The sequence below is a fragment of the Silurus aristotelis genome (assembly GCF_946808225.1).
Source record: "Silurus aristotelis genome assembly, chromosome: 8".
Taxonomy (NCBI): Eukaryota; Metazoa; Chordata; class Actinopteri; order Siluriformes; family Siluridae; genus Silurus; species Silurus aristotelis.
This window is the reverse complement of record NC_139581.1, coordinates 13,084,121-13,103,352: the sequence shown is the minus strand read 5'-3', so window position 1 is coordinate 13,103,352 and position 19,232 is coordinate 13,084,121. Positions and strand designations below refer to the sequence as shown.

At 36.9% G+C, this 19,232-nt stretch overlaps 2 protein-coding genes across 2 annotated transcripts; both read left to right on the top strand.

Moving 5' to 3' along the window:
- Window positions 1–8,295: 8,295 nt before the first annotated feature.
- On the top strand, window positions 8,296–9,279 carry or55e1 (odorant receptor, family 55, subfamily E, member 1; the record flags this gene model as incomplete). Its single annotated transcript, XM_083549593.1, has 1 exon — window positions 8,296–9,279. The coding sequence occupies one exon, from the start codon at window positions 8,296–8,298 to the stop codon at window positions 9,277–9,279; it is 984 nt and encodes a 327-aa protein (XP_083405719.1).
- A 3,956-nt stretch (window positions 9,280–13,235) lies between these two features.
- On the top strand, window positions 13,236–14,192 carry or60a1 (odorant receptor, family 60, subfamily A, member 1; the record flags this gene model as incomplete). Its single annotated transcript, XM_083549592.1, has 1 exon — window positions 13,236–14,192. One exon carries the CDS (start codon window positions 13,236–13,238, stop codon window positions 14,190–14,192), a length of 957 nt encoding a protein of 318 aa, XP_083405718.1.
- Between the last annotated feature and the right edge of the window lie 5,040 nt (window positions 14,193–19,232).

The following is a 19,232-nucleotide window of genomic DNA, read 5'->3' as shown; positions in this document are numbered from 1 at the left end:
CGGCTCGGCCTTTAAGGTGTGGAGGATAAATACAACAAAATAAAATGATATTTTCTAAATATAATAATAAACATGAATCCACTGTGTTGTTTGTTTGTTTTGCTCGCTTGAGGGTTTGAATTTATAAGACACATATGGGACAACATTCCTCTTCCTAAACTTTAGCAACTGGTCTCCTCAGTTTTCAGATGTATACAGACAGAAGACATGATGCTACATAGTGGTAAACATGGCCTTGTCCCAACTTTTTTTTTAAACATATTCAAATCAAATCAAATCAAATCAAATTTTATTCATCACATACACATACATACAGGGTACGACATGTAGTGAAATGTTTTATACGATGGTCCGGCATGAGGGAATAGGATGGGGGAAAGAAAAGGAGGCAAATAAATAAGTATAAGGTATAAGAAAAACTATATAAAATAAAATAAAAATAAATAAATAAAATAAAATAATATAAGGTATAAAGATATATAAAAGGATAATGTATGAGACAAATATACATATAAACAGTAAACAATGTGTAGTAAAAAATTTAAACAATAGGCAATTTGTGGTGGGTTGTCCATAAAGTGTCCGTGTGCGGTATGTTGTGGTGTAAGGGTCCGTAAAGTGTCCATGTGCAATATGGTGTGGTATGAAAAAATAAAAAGCGCACTGTGCTGTGCAAGTCCAGAGTTTAAAGTGTCGTGGTGCGAATGGTGAGATATGTTTAAAGTGACGTGGTGCGAAGGTGAATATATGTACAGAGAAGTCAAGTCAAGTCAAGTCAAGTCAAATCAAGTTTATTTGTATAGCGCTTTTCACAACAGACATTGTCTCAAAGCAGCTTTACAGAAAACAACAGTGAAGGTGAATGGTGTGCGTTTGTCCCTGATGAGCAAGCCGTGGCGACAGTGGCAAGGAAAAACTCCCTTAGATGATATGAGGAAGAAACCTTGAGAGGAACCAGACTCAAAGGGGAACCCATCCTCATATGGGTGACATCAAAAGTTTGGTCATAAATCTTTCAACAATACAGAACAATTTGTGATCATCATAGATCCAGCATCAGCTTCTCCATGCCAGGGCCTTTAAACACTCGGCATCTACTTCTCCATGATCATCCATAGGTCCATAATCTTCACGAGGTGGGACGTGACTGGAGCTGGCCAAACCTCAGGATGCCTCGGGATGGGGAGAGAAAGAGAAGCAGTGGAGAGGAATTAGCGTAGCTGCTGTTCATGATATTAACAGCACAAGTTGATAATGTGCATGTGATCAGATGTTCTGGAGCACAAGGTTATGATGTGATGTGTGTGATGTGTGTTATGTGTAGGCTTTGCTAAAAAGATATGTTTTTAATCTGCACTTAAACTGGGAGAGTGTATCTGAACCCCGAACACTGTCAGGAAGACTATTCCAGAGTTTAGGAGCTAAATGTGAAAATGCTCTACCGCCTTTAGTGGACTTTGCTATTCTAGGAACTACTAGAAGCCCAGAGTTTTGAGATCTCAGGGAGCGTGACGGATTGTAGCGTGTTAAGAGACTGGATAGATACATGGGAGCCAAACCATTTAGTGCTTTATAAGTGAGTAGCAGTAGTTTGTAGTCTATTCGAAACTTAATAGGAAGCCAATGTAGGGACGATAAGATTGGGGTTATATGATCGTATTTTCTTGACCTAGTAAGAACTCTTGCTGCTGCATTCTGAACTAACTGAAGCTTGTTTATTAATGATGCAGGACATCCACCTAGTAATGCATTACAGTAGTCTATTCTAGAGGTCATAAACGCATGGACGAGCTTCTCTGCATCAGATATAGATAACATATTTCTTAGCTTAGAAATATTTCTAAGGTGAAAGAAGGCTGTTTTTGTAACTTGATTGATGTGATTTTTGAAAGATAAGTTGCTGTCTAAAATAACTCCCAGGTCTTTTACCGTTGAACTAGTAGTTACAGAACAACCGTCTAAATGCAGGCTGAGATGCTGGAGCTTCTGTGTACTATTTTTTGGGCCGATGAGCAAAATCTCCGTTTTATCAGAATTTAATAGCAGAAAGTTATGGGTCATCCAATCTCTTATTTCTTCAACACACTCAGTTATGCGAGCTAATTGAGCTGTATCGCCTGGTTTGGATGAAATATATAGCTGGGTATCATCAGCATAACAATGGAAGCTAATTCCATGCCTTCTAATAATATTTCCTAATGGAAGCATGTATATTGTAAAAAGCAGGGGTCCCAGAACTGACCCTTGTGGCACGCCATAATTTACTAGCATTATCCTGGATAGCTCTCCATTTAAATCTACGAAATGGTAACGATTGGACAGGTAGGATTTAAACCAGCTTAATGCCTGTCCCTGAATACCGATGTAATTCTGTAAGCAATCGAGGAGAAGATCATGATCTATAGTGTCGAACGCAGCACTAAGATCTAGTAAAACTAATTGGGAGATGTAGCCTTGGTCTGAAGCTAAAAACAGGTCGTTAGTGATTTTAACTAGAGCAGTTTCTGTGCTATGATGGGGCCTAAAACCTGACTGAAACTCTTCAAAGATATTGTTCTCCTGCAAGTGGTTACATAACTGGGCAGCGACAATCTTTTCTAAAATCTTAGACATAAATGGGAGATTTGAAATTGGTCTGTAATTCGATAGCGTGCTTGGATCCAGATTAGGTTTTTTAATGAGGGGCTTAATAACTGCTAACTTGAGGGATTTAGGGACATGACCTAACGATAGTGAGGAGTTAATAATATTTAAAAGAGGCTCACCAGCTGTATATAACACTTCCTTCAGTAGTTTAGTGGGAATTGGATCTAACTGACATGTTGTTGATTTAGCTTTCATAATAGCATCATACAGCTCTTCCTGTCCTATACATGTAAAACAGTGTAGTTGTGGGTTTGTAAGTACGATTGTGTCGGGAGATGCTGTCAGAGGTTGAACTGCCACAATTGTTTTTCGAATGTTATCTATTTTTTCAGTGAAGAAATTCATAAAGTCTTCACTACTAAACTGTGATGGAACACATTTTTCAGATCCCTGATTTGTTGTTAATTTAGCGACTGTACTGAAAAGGAACCTGGGGTTGTTTTTGTTATTTTCTATGAGTTTGCTCAGGTGTTCAGCTCTAGCAGCTTTTAGCGCCTGTCTGTTGCTAAGCATACTGTCTTTATACGCAATTCTAAATACCTCCAATTTAGTTTTCCTCCATTTTCTCTCCAGATTACGTGTTGTTCTCTTTAGGGCATGCGTATGACTATTATACCAAGGTGCAGGTGCTTGTTCTCGAACCTTTTTTAACCGGATGGGGGCAACAGTGTCTAAAGTGCTAGTGAGGATAAGGTCTATGTTGTTCGCCATCTCATCAAGATGATCAGCAGTTATGGGTTTAATATGAAACTGAGATAAATCAGGCAGGTTATTTATGAATCTGTCCTTAGTGGTTGGAATAATAGTCCTACCAAGTCGATAAGAAGTGTGATGATGATGGAGAGAGTGGGCCAGTTCTAGATCCTGGGTGTTTCCTGGTTTAAACACCGGATGGCCTGCGGGAAGAAGCTCCTCCTCATTCTCTCTGTGTTCGCTTTCAGGGAGCGGAAGCGTTTTCCTGAACGCAACAGAGAAAAGAGTCCATTATTGGGATGGCTGAGGTCCTTCATAATCTTCCTAGCACTTGTCCAGCACCGCGTGCTATATATGTCCTGCAGGTTAGGGAGCTCAGTGTGGATGGTACGTTCAGCTAAACGCACCACCCTCTGGAGGGCTCGTCTGTCCTGCATGGTGCTGTTCCCGAACCAGGAAGTGATGCTACCCGTCAGGACACTCTTAATGGTGCACCTGAGAGGGTAGTTTAAAGTCCCTTCTTCACCAGGGTGTTGGTGTGACAGGACCAAGACAGATCCTGTGTGATGTTAACACCAAGGTACCGGAAACTGTCCACTCTCTCCACTGGGGTCCCCAGTGAGGGTGGATGAGGTGTGTTTACCCACCCGTACGGCTTGTGGTCTGTCTGTCAGGAAGTTAGAGATCCATTGACACAGCGGCTGGCTGAGTCCCAGGACCTCCAACTTAGAGGTGAGTGTGGAGGGAATTATGGTGTTAAACGCTGAACTGTAGTCCACGAACAACATCTTTGCATAATTTCCATTTCTTTGGTCCAGGTGGCTCATCGTGGTGTGGAGAAGATGAGCAATGGCGTCCTCAGTAGAGCGGTTCTGATGGTACGCAAACTGTAGTGGGTCCAGTGTGTCTGGTAGTGATGCAGTGATGAAGTCTCTGACCAGTCTCTCGAAGCACTTCATCACTACTGAGATCAAGGCTACAGGGCGGTAGTCGTTAAGGCAGGCGGGCTGGGGTTTCTTCGGGACAGGAACAATGGTGGACTGTTTGAAACATGAGGGGACAACAGACTGTTCCAGTGAGAGGTTGAATATCTCCGTGAACACCGGTGCTAGCTGGTCAGCGCAGGCTTTCAGAACCCGGCCTGTGATGCCATCTGGTCCTGCTGCCTTCCTGGTATTCACTCTCTTGAAAGCCCTCCTCACGTCATGCTCCGAGTTGGTGAACGTGTTTACCTCTCCGGCTCTCTCGGCGTGCACACTGGTTGTGCCGCTAGCGTGGTTAGCTGCAGCTTCGAAACGAGCGTAAAAGGTGTTTAGCTCGTCTGCCAGAGAAGCGTCCGCATTCACCATTCTAGAAGATGGTGTTTTATAGTCCGTTATTGTTCTTAGTCCCTGCCACAGGTTCCTAGAGCCACCATGTTGAAACTGTGACTCTAGTTTCCTCCCGTAGTGCCGCTTTGCTTCCTTCACCGCTCTGCGAACACTGTAAGACGAGCCTTGTACTCGTCCATGTCCCCGGTGGCGAGCCCCGTGTTGTAGGCAGCGGAGCGGGATCTCAGAGCGTCGCGGATGGTTTTATCCACCCACGGCTTCTGGTTGGGAAACGTTCTAATAGTGGTTTTCTGCACTGTATCATCAGCTAGTTTCCCGATGAATCCCACAACCGCTTCCGTAAACATGTTAACGTCATTAGAGCTGCGCCGGAACATGTCCCAGTCTGCATCATCCAAAGCGTCCTGCAGAGAGCGGCCACCGATTGGTCAGTCCAGCGCGCGACCTCCCTCTGAACCGGAGCTTCCTGTTTCAGCCTTTGTTTGTAAACAGGCATGAGGAAGATGGCGGCATGGTCCGATTTCCCAAACCGTGGACGTGATTGTGCCTTGTAGCTGTTCTTGAATGGCGTGTAACAGTGGTCCAGTGTTCTTTCGTGCCTGGTAGGGCAGGTGATGTGCTGATGAAAGTTCGGTAGTGCGCGCTTGAGGTTGGCACTGTTGAAATCTCCGACCACAATGAGCGCAGCGTCCCGATGCTGTGTTTGGTGAAGAGTTATTGTCTCGTGTAAATCCCATACTGCAGTGTCCGTGTCCGCTTGAGGTAGAATATAAACGGCACTGACAATGACCGAACTGAATTCCCGAGGTAGATAGAAGGGCCGACATTTGATGGTCAGTAGTTCCAGATTTGGTGTGCAGGAGCGTGAAAGAGGAACGATGCTCGCGCTGTCGCACCAGTGGTTGTTCACCATCAGACACACTCCACCTCCTCTTGACTTCCCCGACTCCAGTGTTCTGTCCATGCGGCTGGATGGCGTGGTCCGGTACCGCTGGGTTCAGCCATGTCTCGGTGAAGCAGTGAAGGTTGCAGTCCCGAATGTCTCTCTGGAACTTGACCCTTGCCCTGAGGTCGTCGAGCTTGTTCTCCAGTGACTGGACGTTGGCTAACAGGATACTAGGTAAGGGAGCGCGGTGTGCGCATGCCCCTCAGCCTGTTCCTGATGCCGGCTCGTTTCCCTCGCGGACGCCGTTACGAGTCGCGTCCTTTGTTCACCCTCAGGATCACGCTCGGCCAGCATGGGTCCGGGTTTAAAAATAAGAGTGTCTCTGTCATATCTAATGATGTCCATCTTGTGTAGATGGAAGTGTAACTACTTAAATAAAAGTATAAAATAAACAAAAAAAGAATCTTGGACGAGATGGATATTGCAGTTATCACATTTAAAATTACCTTGTTTTTCCCCCAAAAAAATTTATATTTTTTGTGAATAAAAACTTTTTTGGAATTGGGGTTTACAATGTGCGGTACTCCATAAAATGAAATAGTTTCACCTGGACATAAGGTGCAAAATACATGAATGGCATCCACATACATGTGTATGTCATATGATGCAAATAAAGTACTAGAGAAACAAGAAGCAATTGTCAATGTCAATAAGAGCTATAAAGTCCATAGCTGTGACTAGTTTAAAGTGTCAGTGCAGCAAGGGTTGTTATAATAAACCAAGAGGAAGGTGTATTGTTTGAATATACACTATATATTTTTAATAAAATCAAAAGCATGTTGTAAATGGCTGAGTAAAATAAAGATCAATTGCAGTAATTTTAACATCAACTGCTCCATTCCAGCAGGCAGACAGAAAGGTGGATCTCTGATCAGCCACTGACTTGATATAGGCCTCTGTTTTTAAGGACTGGCCCAAGACACAAACAACTTACATATGAAGGGCTTGTACTGGATATAACAAATTCCATCTCTAATCTTTTTTATATATGAATGGAGAGGGGTAAAAAGCTGCTATCTTTAAGATGAGTTCACCACTTTAGGTACAAGGGCTGGATTAGGGCAAAAAAAAATTTTTCCCTTCTTCTCTCCCAGAGAACAAATCTTTGAGAGTAAGGCAGTTAAAAGGGGAACGGCTTAAAATCTGCAGGCCATGTCTCAGTTTTTCCTGTAGCTTTCTTAACTTTTGTGTTATTGTTTTATTAACAGTTTAGAACTGACTTATTTGTGTCATGACTTATTTATTATTATTTTTAGATAGGGAAATGCATGCTACATATAGTATTATAAAACAATTATATGAACCAATATATTTCATAATTGCCAGCACATAAAAATAAGATTTTACTCATTCAAACTCATCTGATACGTAATTAGTAGAAACACCTTTAATTGCATGATCTAACAGATTCAAGTCTGTTTAGGTAATTTCTATCCAGCTCTGCTTCTTGTTTTTCAAAGTCTTATAGCTTGAAATGTTAACAAATGTAAACAGGTTTAATAAACATGTAATTATAATGCTAAATTACATTAATTAAGGTGTATTTAACATTTGTAACCATATTTTATTGAATAATTATTATCTTGCATTTTGTTCCGGGCACAGTGACAACAACAGCAATAATAAATCTTTGGCCTATTTAGCAGGCATTACGAATTTTCATAAGAAGAAATAACCTTATTGTATTATTCTGAGCAATTACCCACTTGTTTTTAGAATATTTTGAACCTTGTTAATTAACTATGACCACCACTGTTAAAAGGCATTACTATAACTATGCACAACATTGTTAAGGACCAGTGCTCATTAGTGGAAAAAAGGCAAAGCTGGTAATGATTAATTAGTAAACTTGTATGTGGGGCCTGGTTGGAACAAATACAGTGTCTGGAGTACATACTGTCATGGGAGAATGCCAATTTGAACAAGGCATATTAGCTTAGCATTTTAACAAGAAGCTATACACTACATTTATGTGAACAAAACAGCAAAACAAGGCATGCCTCATCAATAGATTCCACCAATTAATTCACTGACAGTTTTGTACAATAGTTAGTTGATAGTTGTGGACATACATGACTACATACTATATTCACCATATTTATCATTTAATAAAAAATTATAATTTGACATTTAAACACAATTATTTGATAATGCATACATATTCTTAATATTATACTAAATACTAAATGATGAGAGAATCATTTAAAATTTAATGTGTCTTTTGTAACCTTTTTTCAACTATCGCATGTACAGTACATACAATCGTTTATGTGCAGCCATGTTGGTTTGTTATTACTTTTTAATGTTGTGGCTTTCAGTCCTATGGGACTGAAAGGTCACCTAAGTGTATATATTTACATGGTTATGTATCTGAGTTCATTTGGTCAGTGTTCTCCAGATGAATGACCAAGCAAACAAGAAGACTAAGGATCAGAAAACTGGAGTCAGGTATCTATCAGTATCTAGATTGTACCAACAAATTCTTGAGTTTAGTCATTTTTAATTGTTTTAGCTAAAAGAAATGATCTTAGTGTAGAAATAAAATGCATTATATGTTTACACTTGGCAAGGTGAGCACCGAAGTACCGAAAGTTTAATTGTATAGTCATCTACAGTTATCTAAAAATCAAAGTAATTGCTAATTATTTTTGACTGAAATGATGTCTGAATTTTAGTGCCATGACTGAGGAAGTCAGAGGAGTAAACTTCACACACACAAAATTTATTTTTGTTGGATTCCCAGAGACTTTTGGATACAGACACTTGTTTTTCCTGCTATTTTTGCTCACTTACATTTTAGTTGTTGTTGGGAATTTTTTAATACTTTTTGTAATAAAAAATACAAAGACACTTCACACACCAATGTACATACTTGTGTCTGCGTTAGCATTGGTTGACATCATTGTACCTACTGCCATTGTCCCAGCAATGCTTTTGAGCTTTTTGTTTGAGTTAAATGAAATAACTTTGGTTGGGTGTTTAATACAAATGTTTTTCACTCACTTCTTTTCCTCAGTAGAATCTACTATTCTTCTAGCAATGGCTCTTGATCGCTATGTAGCAATCTGTAATCCACTTCGTTACACAACAATTATGAACTACTCAATGTTTGGAAAACTGCTGCTTTTTACATTGGTCAGGAGTGGAACATTAATGTGCACTTTGGTTGGTTTGGCTGCATCTTTGACTTTCTGTGGATCAAATATCATACATCATTGTTACTGTGATCACATGGCTCTTGTTAGCCTAGCATGCAGTTCTACTGCAAAAAATGCTGCAGTTGGGATTGCTGTAATTATCTGTTTTGTTGGAGTTGATATATCTGTCATTTTTGTCTCTTACATTAAAATCTTGTGTGTAGTACTTAGGGCTGCAGCAGGTGAGCAAAGATCAAAAGCAATTCATACTTGTAGTAATCACTTAATTGTCATGATGTGTTTTTATTTGATAGGAAGTGTTACTTTTCTCTCACGAAATCTTCAAATTCAAATTCCAGTTGATGTTAATACCTTTCTGGGTGTCACTTATATAGTTTTCCCAGCATGTATAAATCCAATTATCTATGGTGTCAGAACCAAAGAAATAAGAAATGCACTGTTAAAAATATTTAAGATACATGCAAATAGAATTGTTACAGTAAAGGTTTCAATTGTCAAGTACTGATGCTGGTTTTGTAACACCTTCATTGAGCCATAATTTGTTAATACTGAATTAAAAATGGTTGAAATTTCCAAAACATCTGAAACATGTACACATCTGAGAACTTTCGGATGTTGCGTCAGTGTGTGAATAAATAATCAACATTCACCACTAGCAGAGAATACTGAGTAATCCTGATGTGCTTTCAGCAAAGAAACAAAATTACTGTTCTTGTGCTCACACTGGGAACTCAAATAATACAAATTAAAAATGTACATGTGGCACTGCAATATAAAAAAAAAAGTATTAAATATTTAAAAAAATGATTGTGATCATATTTATATGTCCAATATTTAAAGTTTGCTTACCTTTGCATTAAAACATTTATAATTATAAATATATTTCTTATTAATTTTGCATACTGTTTGAAAAGTAATTTTAGGACACAGAGGCAATTTTGTTGCAGTGTGAAGCCCTATTTTAAAATCCCTAATTTTATGACAGGAGATGACCTGCAGTAATATTCATAGGACTTTGAGCCTAAAATAGTTGCTAATCTTTACATTTACATTTATGGGATTTAGCAGACACCTTTGTCTGGAGCAATACTAAAAAATGCTTCAAAATCTAAAGCATAAATATATTCTAATGCTGGTTTATTGGAAAAAAGACTAAAACCTTTAATCCTTGCAACCATTTTCTCAAAACAGAAACTCTAATTTGCCTGTATGTCATATATATCATATTGCTTTGCATTTAACTTACATTAAACTTTGTGTGGTGCATATTGTCAAATAATAGTATTTTCCTGTATTTGTCTTTGTTCTTTTATTTTTAACCATTAGTATTTAAACATACAAGGGCATCCTTTTGCACAGTGTAAGCAATAATTAGCTGTCCATACACCTGAGACCAAACAAGAACCCAAATGTCTTTAGGGAAATTTAATTAAATTTGAAATCCAATTTATTCAATTCAATTATATCATGTAATGTATTATTAAAATTTTGTTTAGAAATGTTATCGAAAACAGAATTTATTTACAAGATATACTAGATATTCAGCTAACGTGATTCTAAAATTGCAAAGAAGTAACTTAAATGGTTTTATTCTAAACCATTAATTCTATAACTTTTTTAATTTACCAACTGTATCTGCAAAACAATTGTTTATTTCAAACAATAGATGTGATATTATTAAGATTATGGAAGAGAACTCACTTGAGACATGTTTTTTAATACACATTTTCCTTCATTGTTTTAATTAGGTCGTCTGTCTATTCCTTCACCTATGACAGTATTCTGCAACCCTGCAAATTTTTTCTGCAATACAGAAAAAAATTTATACAAGAAAAGGCTCATTTGGTTACATTTACTATTAATTATTAAGATTAAATTATTAACATCTTAAACAATTACAGTATATTGAAAAAGTTAATATTAACATGTAGCATAACTTTCAGAGACTGTTTGTTTACCTTGAACATTACATTTTCTACCCCTGTTTCTACCCAAAAGAGAACCAAAGCTCATTCCCCACTGAAGGTCACATCTGCTCCATGAGACTCCCAAATAAATTACAATTTAGAACATTTAGTTTTGGTACACAATATTCCCTTTGCAAATGCTTTATTATACTTCTTTTATTTAAATAAATATTAGAAATGACCATGAACAACATGTAAACTAAAAATGTATTAACTTCCTTTGTGTGCTTAGTACCTAGAGAACATGTTGTGTCAGAACAATTCAAAATAATACTCAAATTTCATTCTACTTCTTTTTTTTTTATTATTTACAAATAAATTTATTTTTGCATAGGTAGCCCTTCTCTTAATTTTCCCAAGCCTTCTCTAATAATGTCATCACCTGTTCTCAGGTCTTTCATCACTTTCCTATACTCTCGAGAAACCCTATGTTCCTGCTGCCTTTCCACTAACAATCTCTTGACATAAATCTGACTATTGCGCTGAAAACAGGCACGTTAATTTGCTGTCCATTCTGCCAGTGTGATGCATACAACTCTATATGCATGCAAATATTATACTGGCAATCTACCAGCTTTTGCTCAAATTCATATTCACCTTCATTGTATTGTATTATTCTTTTTCTTTTATCTACGACTTCATGATAAAAAAAAATAATTCAGTGTTCATTTAAGATCTTAAATTTGGGCACATTATTTCTAACAGCTTGATTTTGGCAGCAGAAATTATGTCTGACACCGTAGTGAGGCTGCATTAGTGATAGGGTCCCCTGTAACCTGATGATATGCCCATATCTTTATGCTTAAGGAAAGACAGTGCATTTGGTAATAAATCAATAAAAATGTTTAGACAAAATTCGAAGCCTTTTGTGAATGCACACTCTGTACAAAACATTCTGTTTAATTACTTAGTTGGGTAGGTGGCTGAGGTATAGAGCAGTTATAATGCTTTTTTTTTTTTTTTTTTTTTTATTAGTATATTATTTTGTAAACTATAAAGAAAACTAAATAGATATATATTGATACAGAACTCTATGGTTCGTATGGTTGATAATATTTAAGATCAACTTAAATATTTGAAATTTTTTGAAGATTTTGAAGATTTGAGTTTGAAGATTTTTCCATTGATTTTCTGTTGTTTTATAAACTAGTAAATATATATTCATATAGCTGTTTTAACCAAATCAAGTTTTACCAAAAACCATGGTTAACTGATAAACAACTATATATCCTTAACTGATTTCACTGCTATTAGAAACATTGTTACTTCAAACAAGAACATTGCTGACATACGTTGTACTCATCCCTGCTTACTTCTAGCACCATCTAGTGTAATCTCTTTGGTCCTGCATTGCTCTCTATTTTATGCATTATTTTAAGACACAAAATAAAAAATACAAATTAAAAAAAATTCAAATTACAATCTATCTGTTCAAGGTAAGCAATATATTAATGTTTTCAATTGTTGGAACATAGTTGAATGCATATTACAAATGAAAATCCTAAACTAAACAATTCTTTTTAGTTTTTTTTTTTTGTCAAGTTTGCGAAAGATATGAGGGCAGAAGTAGAACCTGAAGTGAATTTCTGCTGTTGGAGGTTCTCCACCTCAAGGTTCGATGTTTTATGCGCTGTTATAGATGCCCTCCTGGGATGCTAGAGTGGGTACAGACTAACTGAAACTGGACAGAGGAAGACTGGCCTCACCTAGATTCACTAACCTGTGCTGACTGTATACACATTCCTGATCTTGGCTGACAGAACTGAAATATACTGTCTTCTCCTGATGTATTTTTTCTTCAGTGTTGCCTTCCCATTTTTCCAATAAGCAATCATTATTTATATAAAAAAAAATACAACTATTGTATAAAAGATTATCCTAAACTTATAATCCAAATATTACCTAGCCAAAATATGCAGATGAGTTTGCATTGTTAGTTAATGCTTTATATTATACTGTTCCTTTACTGATAAGCTCCTAAAATTTAGGAAGTCTCTCTGGTTTAAAATGGCATCTATAATTAATTTCAGGAAAAAATACAATCTTTTTCATCAATTTCCTCTGTCTGTAAGAAATAAGTTTTAATACAGTCATCAGATGTCCACATATATTTTATTTAAACAAAGCACCCACACAACTATTCACAATTTCCATGACCTTTGAATGACATGTGCAAAATTACTTAATTAATGCCAGAGGGGAAACTGTTGCTTAGTCTTCCATAGAGAAATTTCTGACAGTTAAAAGCAAGCTATATATAAAAACTGGTTTCTGGTGTTCAGAACAGTTCGGAAAATTGTCAAGCTTATGACAGCAAGGTTTTAATTAAGTCAAGGTATGCTCTGTGATAAAATTAACAGTATTAATAATGTCTATTTTCATTACTTTATATAGATTTAAGATTAAGACATTGTTGGAATGTATCATTTGACACAAACTGTTTTGACTATTCTATAATGTCTACTTTGTGTCTTTTTTTACAGCATCTGTAAATATGCTCAGTTTTAACATAACCTTATTTTTTTTGGCTTATGGGCCTTCTGGTCCACTGAATTATTCTGTTTTCTTTGTCAGTTTATTGACTTATCTTGCAACACTTTTTGCTAATTTATTACTGATGCTGGTGATCTTCCTTGACACAAGTCTACACAAACCTATGTATATATTTCTATTCAATTTGGCATTGAATGGACTTGTAGGAAGCTCAGCTGTCCTGCCTAACATCATGAACAACCTTCTTGATAATATGAGATTCATATACTTTGACAACTGTCTGTTTCAAGTATTCTGTGTAAATATTTATGCAGCATGTGCATATTTAATATTAATGGTTATGGCATATGATAGATACGTTGCTATTTGTAAGCCATTACAATATCACAACATAATGACAACAATAAAAGTTAAGCTACTTCTAGGCTTAGCCTACATTTTTCCAATTTGCCTTATAGGTACCCAAATATACCTTACTTCACGGATGCCTTTGTGCAGGTACACTATAAACAAGCTGTTTTGTGATAACTTGGCAATAGTCAGCCTCTCTTGTTTTAAGAGTATATTTGCAGACCTGTATGGTTTAGCTTTGGTAATTATCTTTGTTGTTTTTCCTTTGTTATTTGTGGTTATATCATATGTAAAAATCTTACTTGTTAGTTTGAAAGCCTCAGCAAATGCCAAAAAAAAGGCTTTGAAAACTTGTCTCCCACATTTAATAACATTTATAAATTTTTCATCAGCTACTCTTTTTTCTGTAATATACAATCGATTAAATGATAATCTTCCAAAGGAGCTTAATGTATTCATATCTGTACATTTTATTTTGATTCCACCCCTCCTGCATCCAATTATATATGGAATGAAAACTGAAAAGATTAGTCAAAGTTTTATAAAGCTTCTGCATAAAAGAGTTTTTGCCCTTGAATTCCATTTTCAAACAGTGAAAACCATTTAAAATAATTGTATTGTTTTTAATAAAAAAGTATGTGAGCGAGTGTGTGTATGTGTGTGTATGTGTGTATGTGTGTATGTGTGTGTGTGTGTGTGTGTGTGTGTGTGTGTGTGTGTGTGTGTGTGTGTGAGAGAGAGAGAGAGAGAGAGAGAGAGAGAGAGAGAGAGAGAGAGAGAGAGAGAGAGAGAGAGCAAGTAGGGGTATGCAGAGTATGATTTGAAGCTGGATGTTATTCATAAATCTCTAACATAATTGATTTTGGAGATATTTGCCTTAAAGTTCATTATGTTTCTATAGGTTTTGATTTATACTTTGATTATACACCAGAATGCCTAAATATAAAGCAATTAGATGATGACCTAAAAAAAATAATCTTGGTATAATTACAATATTATGCAAAGTACATATAACCGAAAGCAAATGTATTTTATTTTAAAGAGTGAATCAGTATAATTATCTTCTGTAAACACATACAATAAACTGTCTATAACTGTTAAATGTGTCAAAAAAGTAGACAACTTTATGTAAAGATTATGTGTATACTTATGTGTGGAGGTTTGTGTGTAAAATTTCTGATTTACATTAGGTAATTATACAAAAAATATTAAAGAAACATAAAATCAGTGATGTGTGAAACTAATTATTGAAATAAAAAATGTTTGTTCTATTTACAGAAACAAATTTCCACAGTGCAAAAATGTCTTCCAACCAATGAAACACAAGTGGCTGTTGAGGTACAGGTGTGAATGTGTGACAGAAACCTTTGTCCGTTCTCTCAGATTATGCTGGCAGAACACCCAAGGACTCTTTGTAGAACTTTCCGTTCTCTCGAACCGTGTGGATCTAGCCTTTCCCTGGCGTTCTACGGATCTACTATCCTTACCTTTCTAAAGGACTTCCTGGATTCTATTGGCTCTCCCGTTACGACGTCTGTAATGCATATCTCCCGATACATTCTAGATTACTTTCCCTTCCTGGTACCTTCAGTGTTTTCCCTGCTCTTCTCAGTACAAACTTATTGAAACGTATTAAAGTGCAACTTCGGTTTCTGCCTGTGTTTGTCTGGCATGACAACAAGGCAACTTGTTTTATTAGTAGCTTAAGGCCATGTCCACAGTAATACATTTTCATTTAAAATGCATATATGCATATTTTTGTTTCTGTTTTGCCTTCCGTCCATACTGAGACAAAGTTGTCAGTCAAATATAGCTTTTTCAAAAATGCACTCTCCAAACTGTATAAATTTGAAAACGCTGTTTTCACATTGCAGTGTGAACTGTGAAAACGGAGGCTTTAAAAAATATATTGGATTTTTCTGTCATTGCCGTAACGTTGCAAAGAGCCTGAAAGTAAATAGATAGCAGGCAAAAATTACGCAGGTCAAAGCTTCTTTCGATTTGCTCATGCGCAGTACAGGGCTGTAAGCATTTTAAGGGGTTTCTGTGTGGATGAGCAACTTTTGGGAAACAACTGAAAACTATAGTGTGGACGTTTTAGCATTTTTCTAATTTATCGTAGACCTAACCCAAATTAATTTAATGTAGAGCTTTTTGGGTCACCCATGATGTACTGTCACTAAGCAGCTGCCAGGGTGTAACTAGAGCCCTGATCATCAAAGCCTGATTTAGTGTGCCATTGTGCCCCCTTCCATTTATCAAGGTCCCTTCTGAATTGTTAACACTTCATTGGCCCGTTAATCTCTCTGTTGGTGCGGTAGTCAGCTGCAGGCCGGATGCTCCCTGGCCGACAGTAAGTGGTGTGGAGGAGGGATGATTCAGTTCCGAATTCTTCCTTTACACTAATATGCCAGGTTCTACACAATGGCACAGGCTGAAATATGTAAGCCCATATAGAGTTTACAGTTAGGGGGTGTGTCACTTTCAGCCACTTCTGGTTGCAAAAGTAGCATCCTTTTGAAAAACGTGTTAACTGCAGATAATTCAATTCAATTTATTTTTATTTGTATAGCATTTTTAACAGTGAAAATTGTCTCAAAGCAGCTTTACACAGATGATGTAGTAATTAAGAATGTATAAGATTGTTCATTATAATTGTAAGTTTGTCACAAATGAGCAAGCCAGTCGCGACTGTGGCAAGGAAAAGCTCCCTGAGATGGCATTCTGAAAAAACCTTTAGAGGAACCAGAATCAAGAAAGAACCCATCCTCATCTGGGTGGCAGCGAATGTATATTTATTACAGTTAAATGTTGTTGATTTGTGCTGTTCCATAACTGTGGGGCTTTGTAAGAGAAAGCTCTGCCACCTGCTGAAGTCTTTATTTAAGGTTTCAACAAATAGCCTGCACCCTTTGATCTAAGTAGGTGTGGTGGATCATAATGGTACAAGGTGGTCATAATGATCATAATGGTACAAAGTTCACATGGCACAAGACCAATTAGTGCTGTATATGATCTGGTAAGGACTCTTGCTGCTGCAATATGGACTAATTGAAGCTTATTTATTTACTTATTAGAACACTCAGGCAGTAAAGCATTACAGTAGGCTAAACCATATGTAACAAATGCATGAACTGTTTATTCTGCAGTCTTCAACATCATATTTCTAATTTTAGCAATATTTCTAAGTTGAATGAAGGCTATCCTCTTAATGTTATTGACATGAGCCTCAAAGGACAGACTAGAGTCGATACAATAATGTCTGCTGTACACACCGATACAAAAAGACCATCCAGAGATGATACGTAGGTGGAAAGTTTACTTCTAGCTGCATGTGGTCCTAGATAAAGTACTTCCATTTTATCCGGGTAAAGCAAACATAAGTTATCAAGCGTCCATTGTCTCATGTCCTTTACACACTCCTCAACGTTGTTAAGCTGATCTCTCTCAACTGGTTTTGCCTAAACATACAACATATTGTTAGCATAGCAATGGAAGCTAATACCATGTATCCATATAATTTTACCCAAAGGCAGCATATAAGCAGTGGGCCTAACACAGATCCTTGTGGAACACCAAACTTCCTCTGATAGTTTAGAGAACTCACCATTTACATCAACAAATTGATAACGATCAGTCAAAGAAGCCTTGAGCCAGGAGTGAGCTATTCCCTTTATTCCAACATCATTTTCTCGTCTAGCATACAGGATATTATGATCAATTATATTAAAGGCTGCACTGAGGTCAAGCAACACAAGTAAGGAGACAAAACCCAGAAGACAATAGCAGGACATTTACCACTTTAACCAGCACTGTTTCTATGCTATAATGAGCGTGCGCAAGATCCCACTACTCATGTCCAGGCCATGTCCTGAAGTTGGATGATCCAGAGTAAGCATGGGAGAAGGTCATGTGGTCAGATGAGACCAAAATAGAACTTTTTGCTATAAACTCCACTCGCAATGTTTGGAGAAAGAAGAAGAAAGAGTACAATCCCCAAAACACCATCCCAACCTTAAAGCATGAAGGTGGAAAAACCTGGAGGTGGAAAAACCTGATAGATCTTGAGAAAACCTGTATGGAGGAGTGGGCAATTCAGTCTTGATTTCATCAGACTAGAGAATCTTGTTCCACACAATTTGAAGGTCCTCCTTTGCCTATTAGCAAACTCTAAGCGGGTTTCCATGGGTTTCCTGTCAGCTTTAGCCTTTTTGTAGAGAGTTGTGTGCCCCTTCAAATCATATCCAGTCAATAAACTTTTACACAGGTATACTCCAGTCAAAGTGAAATATCTGAGCAATAACCAAGGGAATTGGGAGGCACCTGAGCTTATTTTCAAGTGTTGTTACAAAGGGTCTGCATACATACACTAAATTGCCAAAAGTATTGGGTCACCTGACCTTATCTGCCATATGTGTTTCTTTTCCAAACGATCACCACAAAGCTGTAGCCACTCAATTGAATAGGATGTCTAGGGTTAAGGTTATATAAGGGTTAGGGTCGAGGGTTAGGGTACAATAAAATGTTTCCTCTACTTGGACTTTGTGTATTTGATAGTGGAATGTTCTTGTATTTTTTTTTTTTGCCCGCCTGTTATCTGATACCCGCTACATGATAAGATCTCATGTCATCGCATTAGTAGCAATGCCCTCCACACTACTGACATTCTGACACAAGTATTCATTTTATTTGAACTTTTAATTTCTGAAATTGGTCCAATATTATATAGCAACTTTCAAGTTTAACAAAATATAACAAATGCAAATGTTATGACAATGTTGCTTCAAACTAATAATTATAGGTATAATTTACTCATTGATTGCATACAGTATTTTGCCAAAAGTATTGGATCACCTGACCTTTCCCGCAAAATATGTATATTCTTACCACAAAGCTGAGGCTCTGAATTGTACAGGACGTCTTTAGATGCACTATAATAACATTTTGCATTCACTTGAACTTGGAAACTCAAACCTGTTCCAGCATGGCTATGCCCCTGTGCACAAAGTGAGCTCCTTGAGGATATGATTCACATGCTTTGGAAAGGAAGATCTTGAGTGGCTATAGAGCTGAACACCTTTGGGATAAATTTGGACGCTGACTGCACCTCAGGCCTCCTCACCTACATCAGCACCTGCCCTTCATAACACCCTTGTGGCTGATTAACACAAATATGCATAAGCACACTCCGAAATCTAGTGGAACAGCTTCCCAAAAAGTGGAATGTGGAATGCAACGCTCAAAAATATATATATATATATATATATATATATATATATATATATATATTAATAATGTTTTCACTTTGTCATTATGGGGTACTGAGTGAAAAATAATTATACTTGAATGATTGTAGTATCAGGCTGCAACCTAACACAATTAAAAAGTGAAGGGGGTCTGAATAATTTTATTCTGCATCAGACATTTAAGTGACAGTTGAAAGTATATGGAATATACAAAGAACTTGAAAATAGGATATATTCAATAATATAAAATTCATTGTTTGCTTGCTTTTCTTTGTAAGATAAAAGAAAATGTTTGGACTCCTTCTCAGTATTATTTTGCATTATTTTAAATCTGGTTTTCAGTTTATAACATTAAGGAAGCAATCAAAACATTACCAACAGAAAAGCAAAGCAAATGTAAT